Source organism: Podarcis gaigeae (genome assembly GCF_964106915.1).
Source record: "Podarcis gaigeae genome assembly, chromosome: 13".
Classification (NCBI taxonomy): Eukaryota; Metazoa; Chordata; class Lepidosauria; order Squamata; family Lacertidae; genus Podarcis; species Podarcis gaigeae.
In genome coordinates, this window is record NC_139689.1 from 24,528,837 (window position 1) to 24,545,810 (window position 16,974).

At 40.0% G+C, this 16,974-nt stretch overlaps 1 protein-coding gene across 4 annotated transcripts; it reads right to left on the minus strand.

Moving 5' to 3' along the window:
• Positions 1–490: 490 nt before the first annotated feature.
• Positions 491–16,276, minus strand: LOC310829597 (butyrophilin subfamily 3 member A3-like). Of its 4 annotated transcripts, XM_083708296.1 has the most exons (11): positions 16,089–16,276; positions 14,505–14,601; positions 12,951–13,304; positions 11,848–12,132; positions 11,301–11,399; positions 10,759–10,785; positions 7,578–7,604; positions 6,990–7,016; positions 5,496–5,522; positions 4,588–4,701; positions 2,112–2,242 (listed from the first exon to the last, which is right to left on the minus strand). In XM_083708296.1, the coding sequence occupies exons 2-10, from the start codon at positions 14,569–14,571 to the stop codon at positions 4,607–4,609; spliced, it is 1,008 nt and encodes a 335-aa protein (XP_083564422.1). In that variant the 5' UTR covers positions 14,572–14,601; positions 16,089–16,276; the 3' UTR covers positions 2,112–2,242; positions 4,588–4,606. The 4 variants fall into 4 exon arrangements, with proteins under 4 accessions (XP_083564423.1, XP_083564425.1, XP_083564422.1 ...); XM_083708297.1 differs by lacking the exon at positions 4,588–4,701 and having other exon boundaries at positions 491–2,287; positions 5,492–5,522; positions 16,089–16,270; XM_083708298.1 differs by lacking the exons at positions 4,588–4,701; positions 5,496–5,522 and having other exon boundaries at positions 2,112–2,312; positions 16,089–16,270.
• Between the last annotated feature and the right edge of the window lie 698 nt (positions 16,277–16,974).

Below are 16,974 nucleotides of genomic sequence, written 5' to 3' on the forward strand. Positions count from 1 at the left end.
ATCCAAAACACTTTCTCCCCTCTAGATTAAAAGAACAAAAGTATTCCAACCAATAGATGGCACACTGGTTGAAAACCAATGGATTATGGCATTAGTGCAGCTAGCATGAGTTTAATATGAAGTATACCTCTCATGAACTATCTGTGATGCTGGTACAAGCTCCTATCTAAGACATGACCTGGAAGGTATAGCAAATACCTGACCCTTAACAGTAGCAGTAAAGATCAGCGTACAAATCCTTGTACAGTATTTACAAGAAAGTTTAATTGTCACTTTCCTATATGCAGGAACCAGACTTCAGACAGAAAATGAAATTCTGTTTCAAAAGTGAATTTATGAATCACATGCTTTACTTGAACACAAACCAAGGAATGAGTGAGAGACACTTTTGCCTTGAAGGGAAAACTTAACTTTTTCAAAAGGCGCAGATCTCAAATCCCTCACATTGTGTTCTGCTTGCTTCTGGATCAGGAATACCCCTCCCTTTTCATTTAGTGGGAGTCTGCAGCACACAACTACACCCAGTGTCTAGTTAGGGACTCTCTTTGCTCTTTAGGATTAAGGTGTCTTTACTTGCTGTATGAAGCAGCATCAATCTGCATTGTCTCTTTTCATTTCCATGTAATAAACCAATATTTCCCTACTTCCTACTGTGACAAGTTCTTTTTGTTTTTGTTAAAATGATAATTCTAGTCACATATTGACTCCACACAAAAGGTACTAATCCTCATAGACCTGTGCATTGAGTTGCTGTGTGTGGTGGACAAGCATGTTTGTTCAGTCATATACCTCATAACACTCTTTTTACCTTCTGCCCGTTATGAAGACATCATCCCCTCCTCTTCTTCAGACAGTTGCATACTCCTGCTTTAACCTTTAACCCATTTTCCATGTCTCCCATTCCCTCCTTTTTTGCAATCCCTTTTGTTTCCCCCTTTTCACATTCACTCTCTGTTCCCTTTCACCTTCTTTCTTACTTATCTCAACTCTTCCTTAAACACAGATCGTCCCATTTCAGTCTCTACTCTGCCGCCTGCTTTGCACATGAACTCTACTACATAAAGGCTTTCACTTGTGGGGTGTGTGTGAGGACCTCACTATTAGCATTCAACTCCCAACAAACTCCGTTTTTAGTATTTTTTAAATTTTTTAATTACAAATATGACAAAGGCTCATACACAAAGATGAAGGAAAATATACGTTATGGTGTTTGAGTTGGTGCCGTAAATGTACACCCATAGCAGTGGTTTTTAAAAACAAATAAAAGAAAAAGAAATGGCAAAAGCAAAGCAAAATATCCATCAGTTGAATCGTGCTAGTACTGTCTCCATTATTCTACCCTCCTTGTGAAGCCTGGGCATTTCATGCTAACAGTTCTTCCCTTAGAACTCTTCTTTTCTCTTCTTTGCCTAGTTTGAAACTCTTTTCTTTAATGACTTGCGACCACTGTTTTCTGAAGCATTGCTTTTCTCTGATGGCTTTGGACCACTGTTTTCTGAAGCATTGCTTTTCTCTTATGGCTTTGGACCACTGTTTTCTGAAGCATTGCTTTTGTCTGATGGCTTTGGACCACTGTTTTCTGAAGCATTGCTTTTGTCTGATGGCTTTGGACCACTGTTTTCTGAAGCATTGCTTTTCTCTGATGGCTTTGGACCACTGTTTTCTGAAGCATTGCTTTTGTCTGATGGCTTTGGACCACTGTTTTCTGAAGCATTGCTTTTGTCTGATGGCTTTGGACCACTGTTTTCTGAAGCACTGCCACAATCTAAAAATGGGTACAATTTGTCCCTGGATTTAATGGGGATAGAATTTATAAGGAAATAGGCATCTCTGGAGTTATAAAATGAGATTTCCCATTTTTCTTGATCCAGTAACAAACCAATCACTGAATAAGACACATTTTGATTCTTTTCAATCTCTTTCTCACATGGACTGGAAAAGAATTTTCCTTGGCTGCTTTTGAGAGCCCAGCAGCCTTCCCCAAAGGACTTAGCAACCTTTTTCTTTCGGAATTTGTCCCTTTCAGCCTGAGTCAGCACCCCCAGCTCCCAGTCCAACTTCTCTCCTACTGCCACCTCCCAGTAGTGTTTCCCAGCAGCATATCCTTCTTTCCCCACAAAAATCCGAGTTCCCATAGCAGTTTCTTCTTTCTCTGGGGAGAGAGTTTGAAGGCTGGCTCTTTTTTTATTCTTACTGATGCTGATTTCTGGATGTTTAGAATATGAATCCAAAGTGACAGCAACTGTAAGGGAAGCAATTACAGGGAGAAAGGAAACAATTTTTAGTTCTGGAGCAGTAGATGTTTCAATCTGCTGTAGAAAACACATTTTATTTCATAGCTGACCAATCATAGTTACTGCACAACTTGGATACAGAAACTTCATTTGTTTGTCTATATAGAAATGCCAACACACTTGTGTAGGAACTCAATAAGAAGACATGGCTGTAGAGGTGTCCTCATCACCCCTTCCCCTGTTTCAGAATGTTTTTGTTTTGTTTTTAATTTTACATTGTGTATCTGTTTTCTGCCCTGGGCTCTTTTGAGATTAATAATAATACACATGAGAAAGAGCTCAAGTGCTAACTTTTCTATACAGACAGCCACATGCAAAGTACAGTCCTAAAGAAATCTGTTAGCTCAGTTCCTCTCTGGTCTGTGTGCATGTCAGCTCTGCACTTTCATACAACTGGAGCAAGGATAGGACAGTTTTAGACTCCCTGCTGTTGAATTCTGATTGCCTCAGACTTAATTAAAACTATGAAAGCACAAATTGAATTAATCCATTGCTGTTGTGATGTTTTCATATGAAAAAGGACCACAAGTGAAAAGTCACTGAGTGATGACATTTGAGTCATGTATGCACATCCATGCATTAAGCCTAATCATGACAGTTTCCTTACCTGCGTGTTGCTGAACTCTTCTAACCGCTAGAAGCAGAAGAGAAAATTTATCAATCATAAAGAACAGAGAAACATCTATGAAACAAGTGAACAACCCAGAATTTTTCAGAATTGAATAAAGTGATTTAGACCCAATTAACATACTAGAAAACAATACTTCAGTACAGAACAATCATTGCCTCATCAAAAGCCATCTGCCTTACCCAGCTCATTGGAGAGTTGACCTGAAGTGAAATAATATTCCAATTAGTGATATCATTGTCAAAATATATGGCGTTGTGCATCATGACAAACTTAGTCCACATTCTCAACTTATATTTATAGCATTATTATTCCATGAATACCCCTAAAGCATCCTAGAAACTGCAGTTAAGGATCCTGAGAGCTGTTAGGAGATGCCTTATAGAACTACAATTCCCACGGTGGTTTAAGCATCAATCCTCTGGAAAGTGCAGCTCTGTGAGGGGAATAATAATAATAATAATAATAATAATAATAATAATAATAATAATAATAATAATTTATACCCCGCCCACCGCCCATCTGGCTGAGTTTCCCCAGCCACTCTGGACAGCTCCCAATCAAGTGTTAAAAACAATACAGCATTAAACATTTAAAACTTCCCTAAACAGGGCTGCCTTCAGATGTCTTTTAAAAATAGGATAGCTGCTTATTTCCTTGACATCTGATGGGAGGTCGTTCCACAGGTCGGGCCCCATTACCGAGAAGTCCCTCTGCCTGGTTCCCTGTAACTTGGCTTCTCACAGTGAGGGAACCGCCAGAAGGCCCTCGGTGCTGGACCTCAGTGTCCGGGCTGAACGATGGGGGTGGAGATGCTCCTTCAGGTATACAGGACCGAGGCCATTTGGGGCTTTAAAGGAAAAGTGGTTGTGTGTGTTTCCTCACAACTCCCAGCACCCTTAACAAATAATGGTTCCAAGATGCTTTGGGGAAAGCCAATACTGATAAAGTGGTATAATATTGCTTTAAATGTATGGTGCAGATGTGATCTTGGTCACACTTAGGTCCTATTGAAATTAAAGTAAGCAATTAGTCATGGTGACCTATTTGTTCCATTGATTTAAAGGTGGACTAAGTGCAACTAACTTAATCTGGATCCAACCTAAGAAAAATATATTGCTGTGTAAACTCATAATATTATTATATATTTGGAATTCTATATAGTACTAACTATACATGAAATAAATGTTAGCAAAAAATAATTCTGTTCCAAATTGCAAAATACAGTACTTTCTTTTTATATATATATAAATATTTATTAAGGTTTTTATATAAAAGAAATGCACAGGTAATAAACAACATTACTTATATCATAACAAATTTTCATAACTTCTTTGGACTTCCTCACGTCTCCTGCTCCCACTTACATCGTTAAAAAGTTTTTTCAAGCAAATTATCATCTTGTTTACAATCTTATATCCACTCATTTAAATATAATCTAGCAATTCTCTAAAAGGTTTATGTTTTCCTTAATCTCACTTATCATCAAATTCCAGTCTAATTTAGTGGTGGCCAATTATTTATGATCAAGCATCCTTCTTAACATTCAACCAAATTACAATATTTTTGTAAATAAATCTTAAATTTCTTCCAGTCTTCTTCAATCCTTTCTTCTCCCAGGTCTCGGATTCTGCCAGACTGGCAAAATACAGTACTTTCTCCTACCAAAATGGATGTCACCGTCCTACTCCTTCCCTATTAATTCAATCCCTAATCCCTGACTCCAAATCCATACATCAAATTTTGTCTCACCAACACGGTGTTCTAGTTCCAAAACACCTATAAAAGAATGACTTGAATTAATACAATGAAGAGTTAAGAAAATAAACAAGAAGTGAATGAAACAAGAAGAAGTGAACTGAAAATCCATATAGGTCATACATTGCTTTCAGTGCATGCTAGATGCAAAACCCACAATGCTGTTCCCCATGACCCCCTGATTCCTTGCCATTGCCAGGCATCCACCCCTCGTGCTCACCACTCCTGGGTGTTCATCTCCTCCTTCCCCACTGCAGCCATGTCCCTCCAATGTATATATTGCAAACTGTTGTTATCACATATAAACTTTTATGATAATGAGTTATTTCACTGCCTCAAGAACAATGAATGATTCATCAGCACAACATCCAGTAAAGTTATTGATTTAGCAGTCAATAGGTGAGCTTGTTCCCCATGCTCTTTATTCTACTAGGAACATGGATTTGTTTATTTCATTTTCTATTTTTAAAATAATTTTTATTATTAAAATTTATTATATTTATTTTCTATTTTGAAAATAATTTTAATTAAAGATTTTCTTAGGTTATAAAAGTAGGTACATTCTCTCTATTTTCAGCTCGTAGACTCATTTTGAAATGTATATCCAACCCTTCCTCCAAAATTCCTATCTGGAGATCTGGAAGAGAGAGAAAACCCCAAGGACTCTCTTAGCGCCAACCCAAGTCTGCTGCTGGCCTTTGGTTGTGTATCAAGGAGCTGGTAAGAATGGCTCCCATAAGTGCAGGAAAGAAGCTTGCAGTTTATCAAAGACAACAGGCACTTTGTGGCTAGTTATTCATTCAAAGGATACTCACTTGCTTGTCCTGTTTTTTTCTCAGTTTCTACAACAATAAATGAAAAAGAATATATCTTAGCACGCATGTACCCAGCTTTTCATTCAGTTCCTGGGATACTTGGTACAATTTGAGCAGAACACTAGCCTGAAGCAGCCCATCCTCCATCCATCGTAATTTTATAGCCTCTGTCCTCCTGCAATTGGGCAGATTACCTTCCTATGGATACTTGTATGATGTGTGCTATTTTCATAATAAAATTAGCTCTCAAAACCACAGACAGGGGAGCAAATTCCTTTTAATTTGGTTTGTGCCCAGCACAAAACAACCCTGCACCTATTTGTCCATAATTTGGAATATTTCTTTCCCAGAAGTACTTCTCTCATATATGCTGTTTTCATATATGCCTGTAAAACAACAAGGCAATTTATGTGACTTCTTGTTAGCTACCTCAAACACAAAGTCTACTCTTGCAGAAACTTTGCAGTAGGTATTCTTTTTAATTTTGGAAGGATTCATCCCAACTGAATGGGGGGGGGGCATGCCTGACAATTTCATCCAATTCTTCTTCTTCTTCTTAAAAAAAAAGAGGTTTAAGATGAAAAGGGGAAATAAGCAAAGTAGAAGTTTTACACTGAGCACAGAAGACAAAAAAACCCCAAACCAAAATCAAAACAAAATCTTGGGCCTCTTTGCTTGTCATTTGGCAGATGTTCTTCACCCTGGAAGCGCTGGCTGTGCTCCATTGGATGTGCTCCAAAAGGCATATTGTGGGTCTGCCCAGAGACTCACATGGGAGAGAGAGGAAAGTGATGACCAGCTCATCAGCCAAGCTCAGGAGAGCTGTAGCCAGGGGCAGAGGGGAGAGGCAGTGTGTGTGGGGGGATTGGGCTGCAATCCTGCTGGGGTGGAAACGGCTCGTCCTGACTTACTTAGCTTCTGCACGTGAGAGTTCTCTCTAGCAGTGGATCTGAAAAAAGCAGGAGGCAGAAGATGGCTTTTTGCAAATCTGCCATGAAAATTACTTGAGACACTCAGTGCTTGAGTTGTGACCATACATAGGCAGTGGCAGGGCTTGCACGCGATGTTTTACTTTACCACTTGAATTCCTGGTACTTTATAAGTCACATGTTAAAATCAGAAGAATACATATATTATTCTCCCTATTTTAACCCCCTCCCCAAACATATAAACATGATTACATATCTCCTTCTACTTGGTTTTCTCTTCTCTAGCTAATAGATCTATTTCATCTTTTCCTTTTTATATATATCTGGAAGACCCTCCAAACTGTTAGCATTATGGAATGCCTTCAGTTTGAAATGCCTCTTGCAGTTGTCAGTTTGAACATGGTTCCAGGAGTAAAACGTCATAGCAATACGAAATGCCTAGACAGGAGATGAATCCATGAACCTATACTGCAGAAAGTTGGACTTTTGAAATCTTGCAAGTATAGAAGATATCCTGCCTATATATAAAAGGGAGCTTGAGAAAAGAGAAACAATCTCATCTTACCTATTGCTTCGGTTACATGATTTCGGTCTGAAAAGAGTGATAGCAAAATGTTAGTCATACACACTCTATACATCCATGTAAGTATGATTAATCAAGAATTTACTTCCACCAATATAGCTAAAGGGGTATCTTATGTGGGGAGAGTCCCTTCTACTACTCTGCCTGTTAGTTACTATTGCCAACACAACTACTATTAATAATACAAGATATGGTATATAAAGCATTACCTTGACAAGTTATCTTGAGGATGTGACAGGATTATTCCTTCCTTGCTCAACCCAACCTCTGCTTTGAATAGCTTCAGTCACCAGGGCTACTGTATGACCATCCAGTCATATAGCTATTCCAGCTCATTAAGTTTTGCCAGGTAATGAGATCATTTAAAAAAAAAAAAATTCTGTGGTTTACTCATTTATTGTGGTTAAAATTTTGCTATTTTTCTCCTGCTACTCTTTACTGGGCTTTTAAAAAAGTGTTACTGTTAGTCAGCCTGAAAACAATACTGCTAGGGTAGAGGCATATGCTAAAAATATAAACAATTATGGAATAGTACTATAGAAGAAGTGAATCTCTCTTAGAGGCATTTACCAGCTTGTGCTTCAGTCATCTGTTTTTCTGCAGAAAACAAGATGCATTGCAACATTATTCATTTATTTACTGAACATTATATGCCACTCTGTATCTATTTAGAAAGATTCGTAGACCACAATCATAAAGCTTTTAAAGTGATGTACACACTGAAACTATTGGTAAAACACAGCTAAACTCAGTTGAAACCCGCAAGATTGATTACAAAGTATACAGAAGATAAATATCAATGAAACAGAGCATAGATAACTAAATATATATATCTGGGGAGAGTTGCTGAAATAAAGAAGTTTGTGGCGTCTGCAAAAATGCAAGTTGTGCAGACTGAAACATTCAAATTGGCATGTAAAGTGGTTCCAAATTGTTAATGACTCTATATACTAATAGTAATACTGTACCTTAAACTTGGCTCTGTAACAAAGTTCCAGCCAGTGCAGACTGTACTGCAGCATTCTGCAATAACTGTAGTTTCCAGATCAACCACAAGAGAAGTCCTGTATAGATTGAATTACTACGGTCTTGGCATTTCCAGTGATTGAACTCTTGCAGTCAAGCCATCACAGTTCAGGAATGATTTTAGTTGTAGCACCTGCCCAAGGTGATACAAAGCACTCCTAGCCACTAAGGTCACCAGGGATTCCAGTGGCAATATTTAAGGTAGGTGTCATCTCCAGAAACAGAAAGCATACATTTAATGCTTCTCTCCAAAACAACTAGAAATTAATTATAGCCATTGTGGTTTCTGTGGATGGTTTCAGAACTCACAGGGTTAAGGAGTTCTGGGTGACGTCTCTCCATTCCTGAGGCGTGACTAGAGGGAGTGGCTTGATTCCACTGCCTGTTTTGTCTCTGCTTCTTTGTGGGACGGAAGCAGCCATGAGCGCTTGGAGTCCCGGGAAAACCAAGAGAGGCCTTTTTATTGTTTTACCGCTTAAATAAAGACTGTGATTTAAACACACTAATGACTGAGTGTGTTTGATCTTCTAAACACCGAGGAGCAACAGCACGCTGTGTTATTACTCTGCAATTGTGGCGATCGGAGGATCGAAGCAGCGAGAGGGAAGCGTGCCGGGCTGCAGTTCGATTAAGCTACGGCTAATTGGGGTCCAATCCAATTAGCTACGCCACGCCTTCATAGTTTCCCCCACTTCTTGGTTATATCTAACAAATCATAATCAAAGTAGATTCACTATAGTAAATTATCTTATTTCAGTTGAGCCTATTGATCTCAGCAGGTATACTATGTCTGAGCATGACTTCATCCACCAGTTCCTCCAAGTGTCCCTATTTTCTAGGGATGTCCTTGATTTAGAGAAGCTGTCCTGGTTTCTGATTTGATCCCAGAATGTCCTGTTTTTCCTTAGGATGTCCCTATTTTCATTGGAGAAATGTTAGAGGGTATGGAATTATCTGACTCCCAAGCTGTTTGAAGGCAATCCTGTATAGGGAAGGTGGTTTTTTTTTTTTTAAAAAAAGTTTTATTGTGTTTTTATATATGTTGAAAGCTGAGTGGCTAGGGCAACCCAGTCAGATGTCTGGGATATAAATAGTAAAATCATCAAGAATTGGAACATCCCTATTTTCATCAGAGAAATGTTGGAGGGTATGATTTTAATTGTCCGTCACTTAGACCATAACATCCTTCTGGACCGTCTAGAGAGGCTGGGAGCTGGGGGCACTGTTATTCAGTGGTTTCGCTCCTTTCTCTTGGGCCATTTTCAGAAAGTGGTAGTGGGGGATGAGTGTTCAGACCCCTAAGCCCTCACTTGTGGGGTGCCTCAGGGTTCCGTCCTCTCCCCCATGCTTTTTAACATCTATATGAAGCCACTGGGAGAGATCATCAGGGGGTTTGGACTGGGTGTCCATCAATATGCAGATGATACCCAGCTCTACCTCTCTTTCAAATCAGAACCAGTGAAGGCGGTGAAGGTCCTGTGTGAGTGCCTGGAGGTGGTTGGAGGATGGATGGCGGCTAATAGATTGAGGTTGAATCCTGACAAGACAGAAGTACTGTTTCTGGGGGAAAGGGGGCGAGCTGGTATGGAGGACTCCCTGGTCCTGAATGGGGTAACTGTGCCCCTGAAGGACCAGGTGTGCAGCCTGGGAGTCATTTTGGACTCACAGCTGTCCATGGAGGCACAGGTCAATTCTGTATCCAGGGCAGTTGTCTACCAACTCCACCTGGTATGCAGGCTGAGACCCTACCTGCCTGCGGACTGTCTCTCCAGAGTGGTGCATGCTCTAGTTATCTCCCGCTTGGACTACTGCAATGCGCTGTATGTGGGGCTACCATTGAAGGTGACCCGGAAACTACAACTAATCCAGAATGCGGCAGCTAGACTGGTGACTGGGGGCGGCTGCCAAGACCACATAACACTGGTCTTGAAAGACCTACATTGGCTCCCAGTACGTTTCCGAGCACAATTCAAAGTGCTGGTGTTGACTTTTAATGCCCTAAATGGCTTTAGCCCAGTATACCTGAAGGAGCGTCTCCACCCCCATCGTTCTGCCTGAACGCTAAGGTCCAGCGCATAGGGTCTTCTGGCGGTTCCCTCATTGCGAGAAGCAAAGCTACAGGAAACCAGGCAGAGGGCCTTCTGGTAGTGGTGCCCGCCCTGTGGAACACCCTCCCATCAGATGTCAAAGCGATAAACAACTACCTGACATTCAGAAGACATCTTAAGGCAGCCCTGTTCAGGGAGGTTTTTAATGTATGACATTTTAGTGTATTTTTGGTCTCTGTGGAAGCCGCCCAGAGTGGCTGGGGAAACCCAGCCAAATGGGCAGGGTACAAATAATAAATTATTATTATTATTATTAGAGACAACTTCGATACTCAAAATGTATCTTGACTGCCCTTCATCAGAAGTTCAGATAGCAAAAGTGTGAATATAACTAATTCACAGAACATATGAATACAATTTAAAATCAACAAATAAATATTTAAAAACGCAAATGAAATCCCAGAAAAGCTAAATGACAGAATATTCCGTGGTTAGCCATAGTTGAATAAGGCTTGATCCTCTGTAGAGGTGGAATTTGCTTTCACCCAAGGAAAGAAAAACAGACGTGTCAGGGAATTTGATTATGATCCTTTATATCTCTCCTGATAACATTCTAGTTAACTCTGTGTCCCTTACATAAATGATATGTATAAAATATGCCATTGTCAGTTACTCACCACATTGAGATAACTTCTGATAACTCTCTGAAACAAAGTATAGAAAATTATAGAAACCAGACAATTTATTTATCTGACAGTCCTTATTTCTCCTAATACACACATTTTTGAAGGCTATTTCCTTTAATATGATGCATTATTTTTACTAATATATGCATTTTTTGTGTACACTTTCCCCTAATATATTTCTAGTTGAAAAAAATGAATCACAAAATTCAATAAATTTTCATCTTGGTTTGCTAAGCCCAAAGCAGGTAGATTCACATTAAAATGAAAACCACATTAAATTTGCCAACTATCTGTTGGGGAAGTGACTCTGATTGCCTGAAGCAGCTTTTAAACTATGCTCAATTTAAGGCAGTTTAAGGAGCAATTACTGGCTGTAGTAAATACGTATTGATTTAACTGGTATGTATTTTTTTCTCTATATCCAAGAACACACCACTCATTTTTATAAACATGGGTACCAAAAAACAGAAAGTTTCTGTAACAGTTCACACCTACAGTTTAATGAGATTATGAAAAAGAGATTAAATACTTACGTCTGACTTTGTACCCAGCACCAACAAGAAGGCAGATGAAAAGCAACAGAATGATTAGGAAGGGTGCTAGCCAAGGAGAAGTGGCAGAATAAAGGGCATCTGAAACATACATTAAAATATCAGTTACAGCAAAACTAACCTAACCGGTTTCAAGTTGCAAAACTAATTAACCAGAGTGTGATTTTGCCACTCACCTTCATTGCCCCAAATTCTCCTCAACTTCCCATTTTGGGAGGGATTGAGCTGAAGTTGTGGCAATAGGGGTGCTTCAGCTGTGACCTGCCTGCCTCTCTGCTGAATAGTGGATATGGGAACCAGAAGACACTTTAATCATTACCCCAGATTATACATAACTGATGAAATGCTGCTGAGCAGAACTACAGTTCTGGATAATCTGGATAATCCAGTCAAACAAAGAACCTTGTATACTTCAGAAGCATTAAAATTGAATTAATTTCCCAAACCTCTCTCTTCCTATATAGTACTTGTACTGAAAACACAGTGAAAGCATTTAACCTCTTGGCACTTTTGCTTCACCCCTACTCACCAGAAATCAGGATTCTCGATTCACTCTCCATCCCTAGCAGTTCATTGATGATTTTGCAAGAGACTTCATGGTTAACTCCTGATTCTGTTGTAACGGAACTGGAAATACTGAAGTTCCCTGTCTTGGTCTCTGTGATTGTAGTGTCTGACTGTTTACTTCGGACTTTCCCTTTACTGACCAGCCAGAAAGCCTTGGGCTTTGGGTACCAACCGTTGGAACTGCAGGTGAGGCTAATCCCCCAGCCTTTATAATCCACCAAGGCAATGGTGGGCTCTGCTCCTTTTGCTGCAAAAGAAGAACACCACATATTAATTTTCCATCATTCCAAATATAATAGAACCTATCTAGAGTTTCTGCACTCTGACCAAACACCATGAATGATACTTTATTACAGTCAGTTCTTACAGTACACATTTTGTGCCAAGCTATCATTCAAAATTCCTTTTTTTGTATTGTATTGTATTGTTGAGCTACAGGACGATTAGTCCTGTGAGTAGTGCTCATGGCTGCGAAGAGATGGAGAAGTCTGAATGAATGAGTTACTGACCTGGGTTCTACAGTTTTAGGTTTGACAACTTGTATTTCTGAAAATGTATGCTTAATATGGCCCACAGCACATGATGATGTCCCTGTGTCCTCTGAGGTGCTCAAGAAGAACATTCAGGAGTTAGGTGTAGGAAGTGGGGGCAGCAAGGCTTGGCTGCTGCTGCTGCTTTTCTTCATGTGCTCCTCTCGCTTCTGCAGCCATGCATCTTGTGCCAAGTGTCCATGCATACTCTTAACCCCATCCTCCTCTAGAACCCAGCCCATTTCCTTTTCTTCCTCTGATTTCTCTCCCATCACAGAGCCCTGGAGAAGGAGGTTAATTGGCAGACACCCCCCTCCATATGCAAAATATAGCAATTGGCTTCTTCAGAGTTGAAGCTTGCAAGCTGGACTCAGAGTTTTCTAAAAACATGGTATTCCCCCAAAGGTGCTCTTGCCTACCTGAAGATTCAAGTCCTCTTTCTGCACCCTGGAATGGGGCAGGCAAACCTAGATACTCCAGGTCAGCCCCAGAAGTTTGGCAACCCTAATAATAAGAATAATAAGAATAAACTCACCTGCCAAAAGCAACTCAACCACCACTTCATTATACCAGTCTCCAAGGAAGAGCATACAGGTGTAGTTTCCTTGGTCAGACAGATGGGTTTTCTTCAGAATCAGAGACATGTTTCCTTTATTAAGATCAGTACGGGAAAGCTCAGCTCGATCTCGGTATCTGTTATCCTGTGTTTCTTGCCTGTTTTGACCATAGTAGGATTTCACGTCAATTTTTTCTGAGGATTTATCCAAGATCCACTGGACCTGGATGTTGGTGCTTTCTGGTACCCTTGATGTTAGTTGACATGGCAGGAGCACTTCTTTTCCAAGGAAACCAACTATAGGTTTTTGGGGTGGAATGATTTCATATTGACCTTTGGGGAATAAAGAAAACCAAAAGATCACCTTAAACTGACCACTACTGGCAGTGATTCCTCCATGGAATTCTTTTTGGGGGCTGGAAGGATATGGTACCCATCACCAATAGCTAGGACCATGGTAGCCCCTACTGCTAAGCATATCCAATCCCTTGGCCCCGATTGTGCAACTCCTACTCTAAATATGAATGCTCTCTATCTTCACATCCTAAAAACATGGTGATGAAATAAAAGATCCAGCATGGGTTTCTCAAAAACAAGTCATGCTAAGCTTCATTTCTTTTTTTCTGATAGAGTTACAAGCTTGGTGGATCAGGGGAATGCTGTGGATGTAGTGTACCTAGATTTTAGCCAAGACTTCAACAATGATAATCTTGTGAGGAAGCTGATTAAATGTGGGTTGGATGAGGTAACTGTTAGGTGGATTTGTAGCATGTTGATGGACTGAACCCAAAGAGTGTTCTCTAATAATTCCTCATCGTCCTGGAAAAAGTGACAAGTAGGATGCCTTAGGGTTCAATCCTGGGTCTGTTGTTTTTTAATATATTTAGAAATGACTTGGATGAAGGAATTGAGAGGACGCTTGTCCAATTTGCCGATGACACCAAACTGGGTGGGGTAGATAATGCCACTGAAGACAGAATTGGGATTCAAGTTGACCTAAGGTTACCAGATTTTTTCAATGAATCTGGGGACACTTTTCAACTTTCTACTATTTTGTCAGAGGACTGATTTGCAAATCTGGGGACTGTCTCTGGAAAACGGGGACATCTGGTAATCTTAAATTGAACATAATGGATTGAAAAACTAGGCCCAAACTAACAAAATGAATTTCAATAGGGACAAAAGTAAGGTTCTGCACTCAGGCAGGTAAAACCAGCTTGCCAATAGTACATGTGAAAAGGATCTAGGGGTTTTAGTGGACCACAATCTGAACATGAGTCAACATTGTCATGCAGTAGCAAAAAAAGCTGTATCAACTGAAGTATAATGTTATGATGAAGAAAAGCAATAGTTCCACTCTATTCTGCAGAATACAGGTGAACTTTCAGACAGTAAGAGTTTCTAAACAGTGGAATGTATTCCCTCGGAAAATGGTGGATTGTCCTTCATTAAACAACTCGTACTGTGCTTTGCCCACAAGTATTATCTCAGAGGTGCTCACTGCAGTAAACTTTACAAAAGTAGCTTGCTTACCTGCAATTAGCACATGGGAGATCTGAAGAAAGATCAAGATGCAAACAGTCGTTGATGAAGAAGACATGGATCAAAGATCTGAAGTATAGGACTATACCTGTACAACTGTTGAAAGGAAGAAATAAAATATAAAATTGCAAGATCCACTGGTAACCATTTATTAATTACTGACAGAGACCTCTCAGGTTGACTGACAACTCATGGCATTTGTTCCTGGCCTCAGCTTTCTTGCCATCTCTCAGGGCAGATGGGACATTAATAGCCCCAGAGAAGGTGAATGAGGGGCTGTCCCAGTAGTTTTCTCAGGCCACCTATCAGGAGCTGATTTGCCATGCTCCCTAGCCTGAGCATCCCAGTTTCTGATTTTCCTCAAGGAAGACAGTAGCCCTAGGGATACTGGGGGAGGGGCTGCCTCAATGATTCTGTCAGGTGAATTGGGTAGTTCTGTCAGAAATCAATGATACGGACTCTCTGGCCTGGGCTCACTTGCTTTTATGGGTTAATATGGATAGTGATTTTTTGGTCATGCGTTTGATGTGTATTGCTTTGAGCACAAATAAAGTGACAATGGTGCTGGTAAGTCCTTCTTCACTTTCCTCTAGAGTTGGAAGCAACTTGAAAAGGAGATTGCTACTTAAATAGTATACATTCACTCCAGTGTCCCCTTATGTCTTTTCTTCTACTCCTTCTCCACAAATAGGTATATTTGTAATTTATTATTATATTAAATAAAACAAAGGGAATTATAGCTGTGCATTTCACCACACCAGCAGAATGCATGTGTCAACTAAAGCTGTATTCTATAGGCACACTTATCTGAAAATGAGGCATGTATAGGATTTTACTTTTGTTTTTATATAATACATTTTATGTTCTTATCCTGTTTCAGTTTAGATCTGATAAAAGAAATGTATTGCATATATTGTAAAAAAAATGAATTCAAAAGCCATCTACTCTGTCTCTATCGTAAGTGGATGGATGATGCTTTCCCCCACATCTCGTCAGCATTTCAGGAAATCGAACGCCCAGCTCCAATATTGTTAAACCACAATACTAAATTTTAAAAGTTGCAGGTACAAAAAAGTCTGAGACATCCCATGGCAGAGCTAACTCTGTGTGCCAAGAGATAAATATCACTTGCCAGTGTCAAATGGGAGTGGCAAAGAAGCAGCCATTTTATGTCCATTACAAATGAAAGAAGCAACCACCAGTATTCAGGCTTGTGTGGCTAGGAAGGATCTTTGCAGAAAGGAGCATGCTGCCTTCATTCTTCATTCTTCTTTCTCTCAAACACACACACACACAAACACAAACACAAACACAAACACAAACACAAACACAAACACACATTTATATTTGTAAACTTACATTTTGCAAAGAAGCCCCTGAAATTTACTACCACAAGTATATTTGCAAACGTGGCTTGAAGAGTTTCAACACGAGGGTAAACTAATCCTATATATATCCTGAATGGAAGCAAGGGAAAAGCCTCTCTCCTTTCACCTGACCACCAATTCATCATTAAACAAACACATTCCAATTACTAAAAGAATGAAATGTAATTCTGGAAATATTTTTTCTTACCGTCGTAGCAAACGGTGAGATTCGCTCGTCAGTTCCTGTACCTTGCTCCCGCTTCTGGCGGACCTTTGTTAAGGTAATTATTTACTTTCATTTTCCTGCTCTGCAGAGATATAAGTAACTGCCAACAATTTGCTCTACAGTTAATGGCCCTGTGGCAGTCAGCACCTGCCTCCAAAGGATAGAGGAGTGTCCCATGCAAACACTATGCTTGTCCCACGTAAACACTATGCTCCACAGATACTTGTAGAGCTAATGCAGTGATGACAGGGCTTCATTTGAAAGGACAGTCCTATATGAATGGTCCTCTAACCCATGTCTGGTTTAAAGATAACCTTAAGAAGGGAGAACAGAGACCTTAAGTACTGCAGCAACAATTAGCATCAGGACAACAGCCCGACAGTCACACAAGTCTCCTGGTCACAGAAATCTGTTCTTTGATGAGCTGTGTTGAATTTCTTTTTAAAATATAGCAATTGCTTCAAAATCTGCATCTACATGTAATGTATAAATCAGAACATGCAAACTGATGCCCTCTTTTCCTGATTTGTTTATACTGCTAGTGTTAAAGGAGATTCAGCAGCATATGCAAGCACACAACTCATTCATTCTAAATCACGATAGACCAGGCAATCTGAATAAATGCAGTAAATGTGCAGCTTAGCCCTGTTTATTGCCTTGCTTGCTACAAATCTACTTCTACCCTACTTCTGCTTCCTGCGGTTGTGCTGCTGTAGAGGCTCCATGGCGTTTATTCTCTCTGTGCTCCTCCTAGTGGCTATTCCTCCTCTGGTCACTGCTGTGGATGCACAACCTGACTGTCTCCAGGCACTGTGGTCATCTGAAAGGGATTCCTATGTGGTTGGGTTCATGTTGGCAGCTTTCATGT

Excerpts from the sequence above, each read along its gene's own strand:
- LOC310829597 (XM_083708296.1), bottom strand. The coding sequence starts at position 14,571 with ATGTCTTCTTCATCAACGACTGTTTGCATCTTGATCTTTCTTCAGATC. Across the intron at positions 13,305-14,504 it reads CTCCCATGTGCTAATTGCAG|GTCAATATGAAATCATTCCA; the intron begins GTAAGCAAGCTA and ends TATTCCCCAAAG. Across the intron at positions 10,786-11,300 it reads TGCTGGGTACAAAGTCAGAC|AGAGTTATCAGAAGTTATCT; the intron begins GTAAGTATTTAA and ends ACTTTGTTTCAG.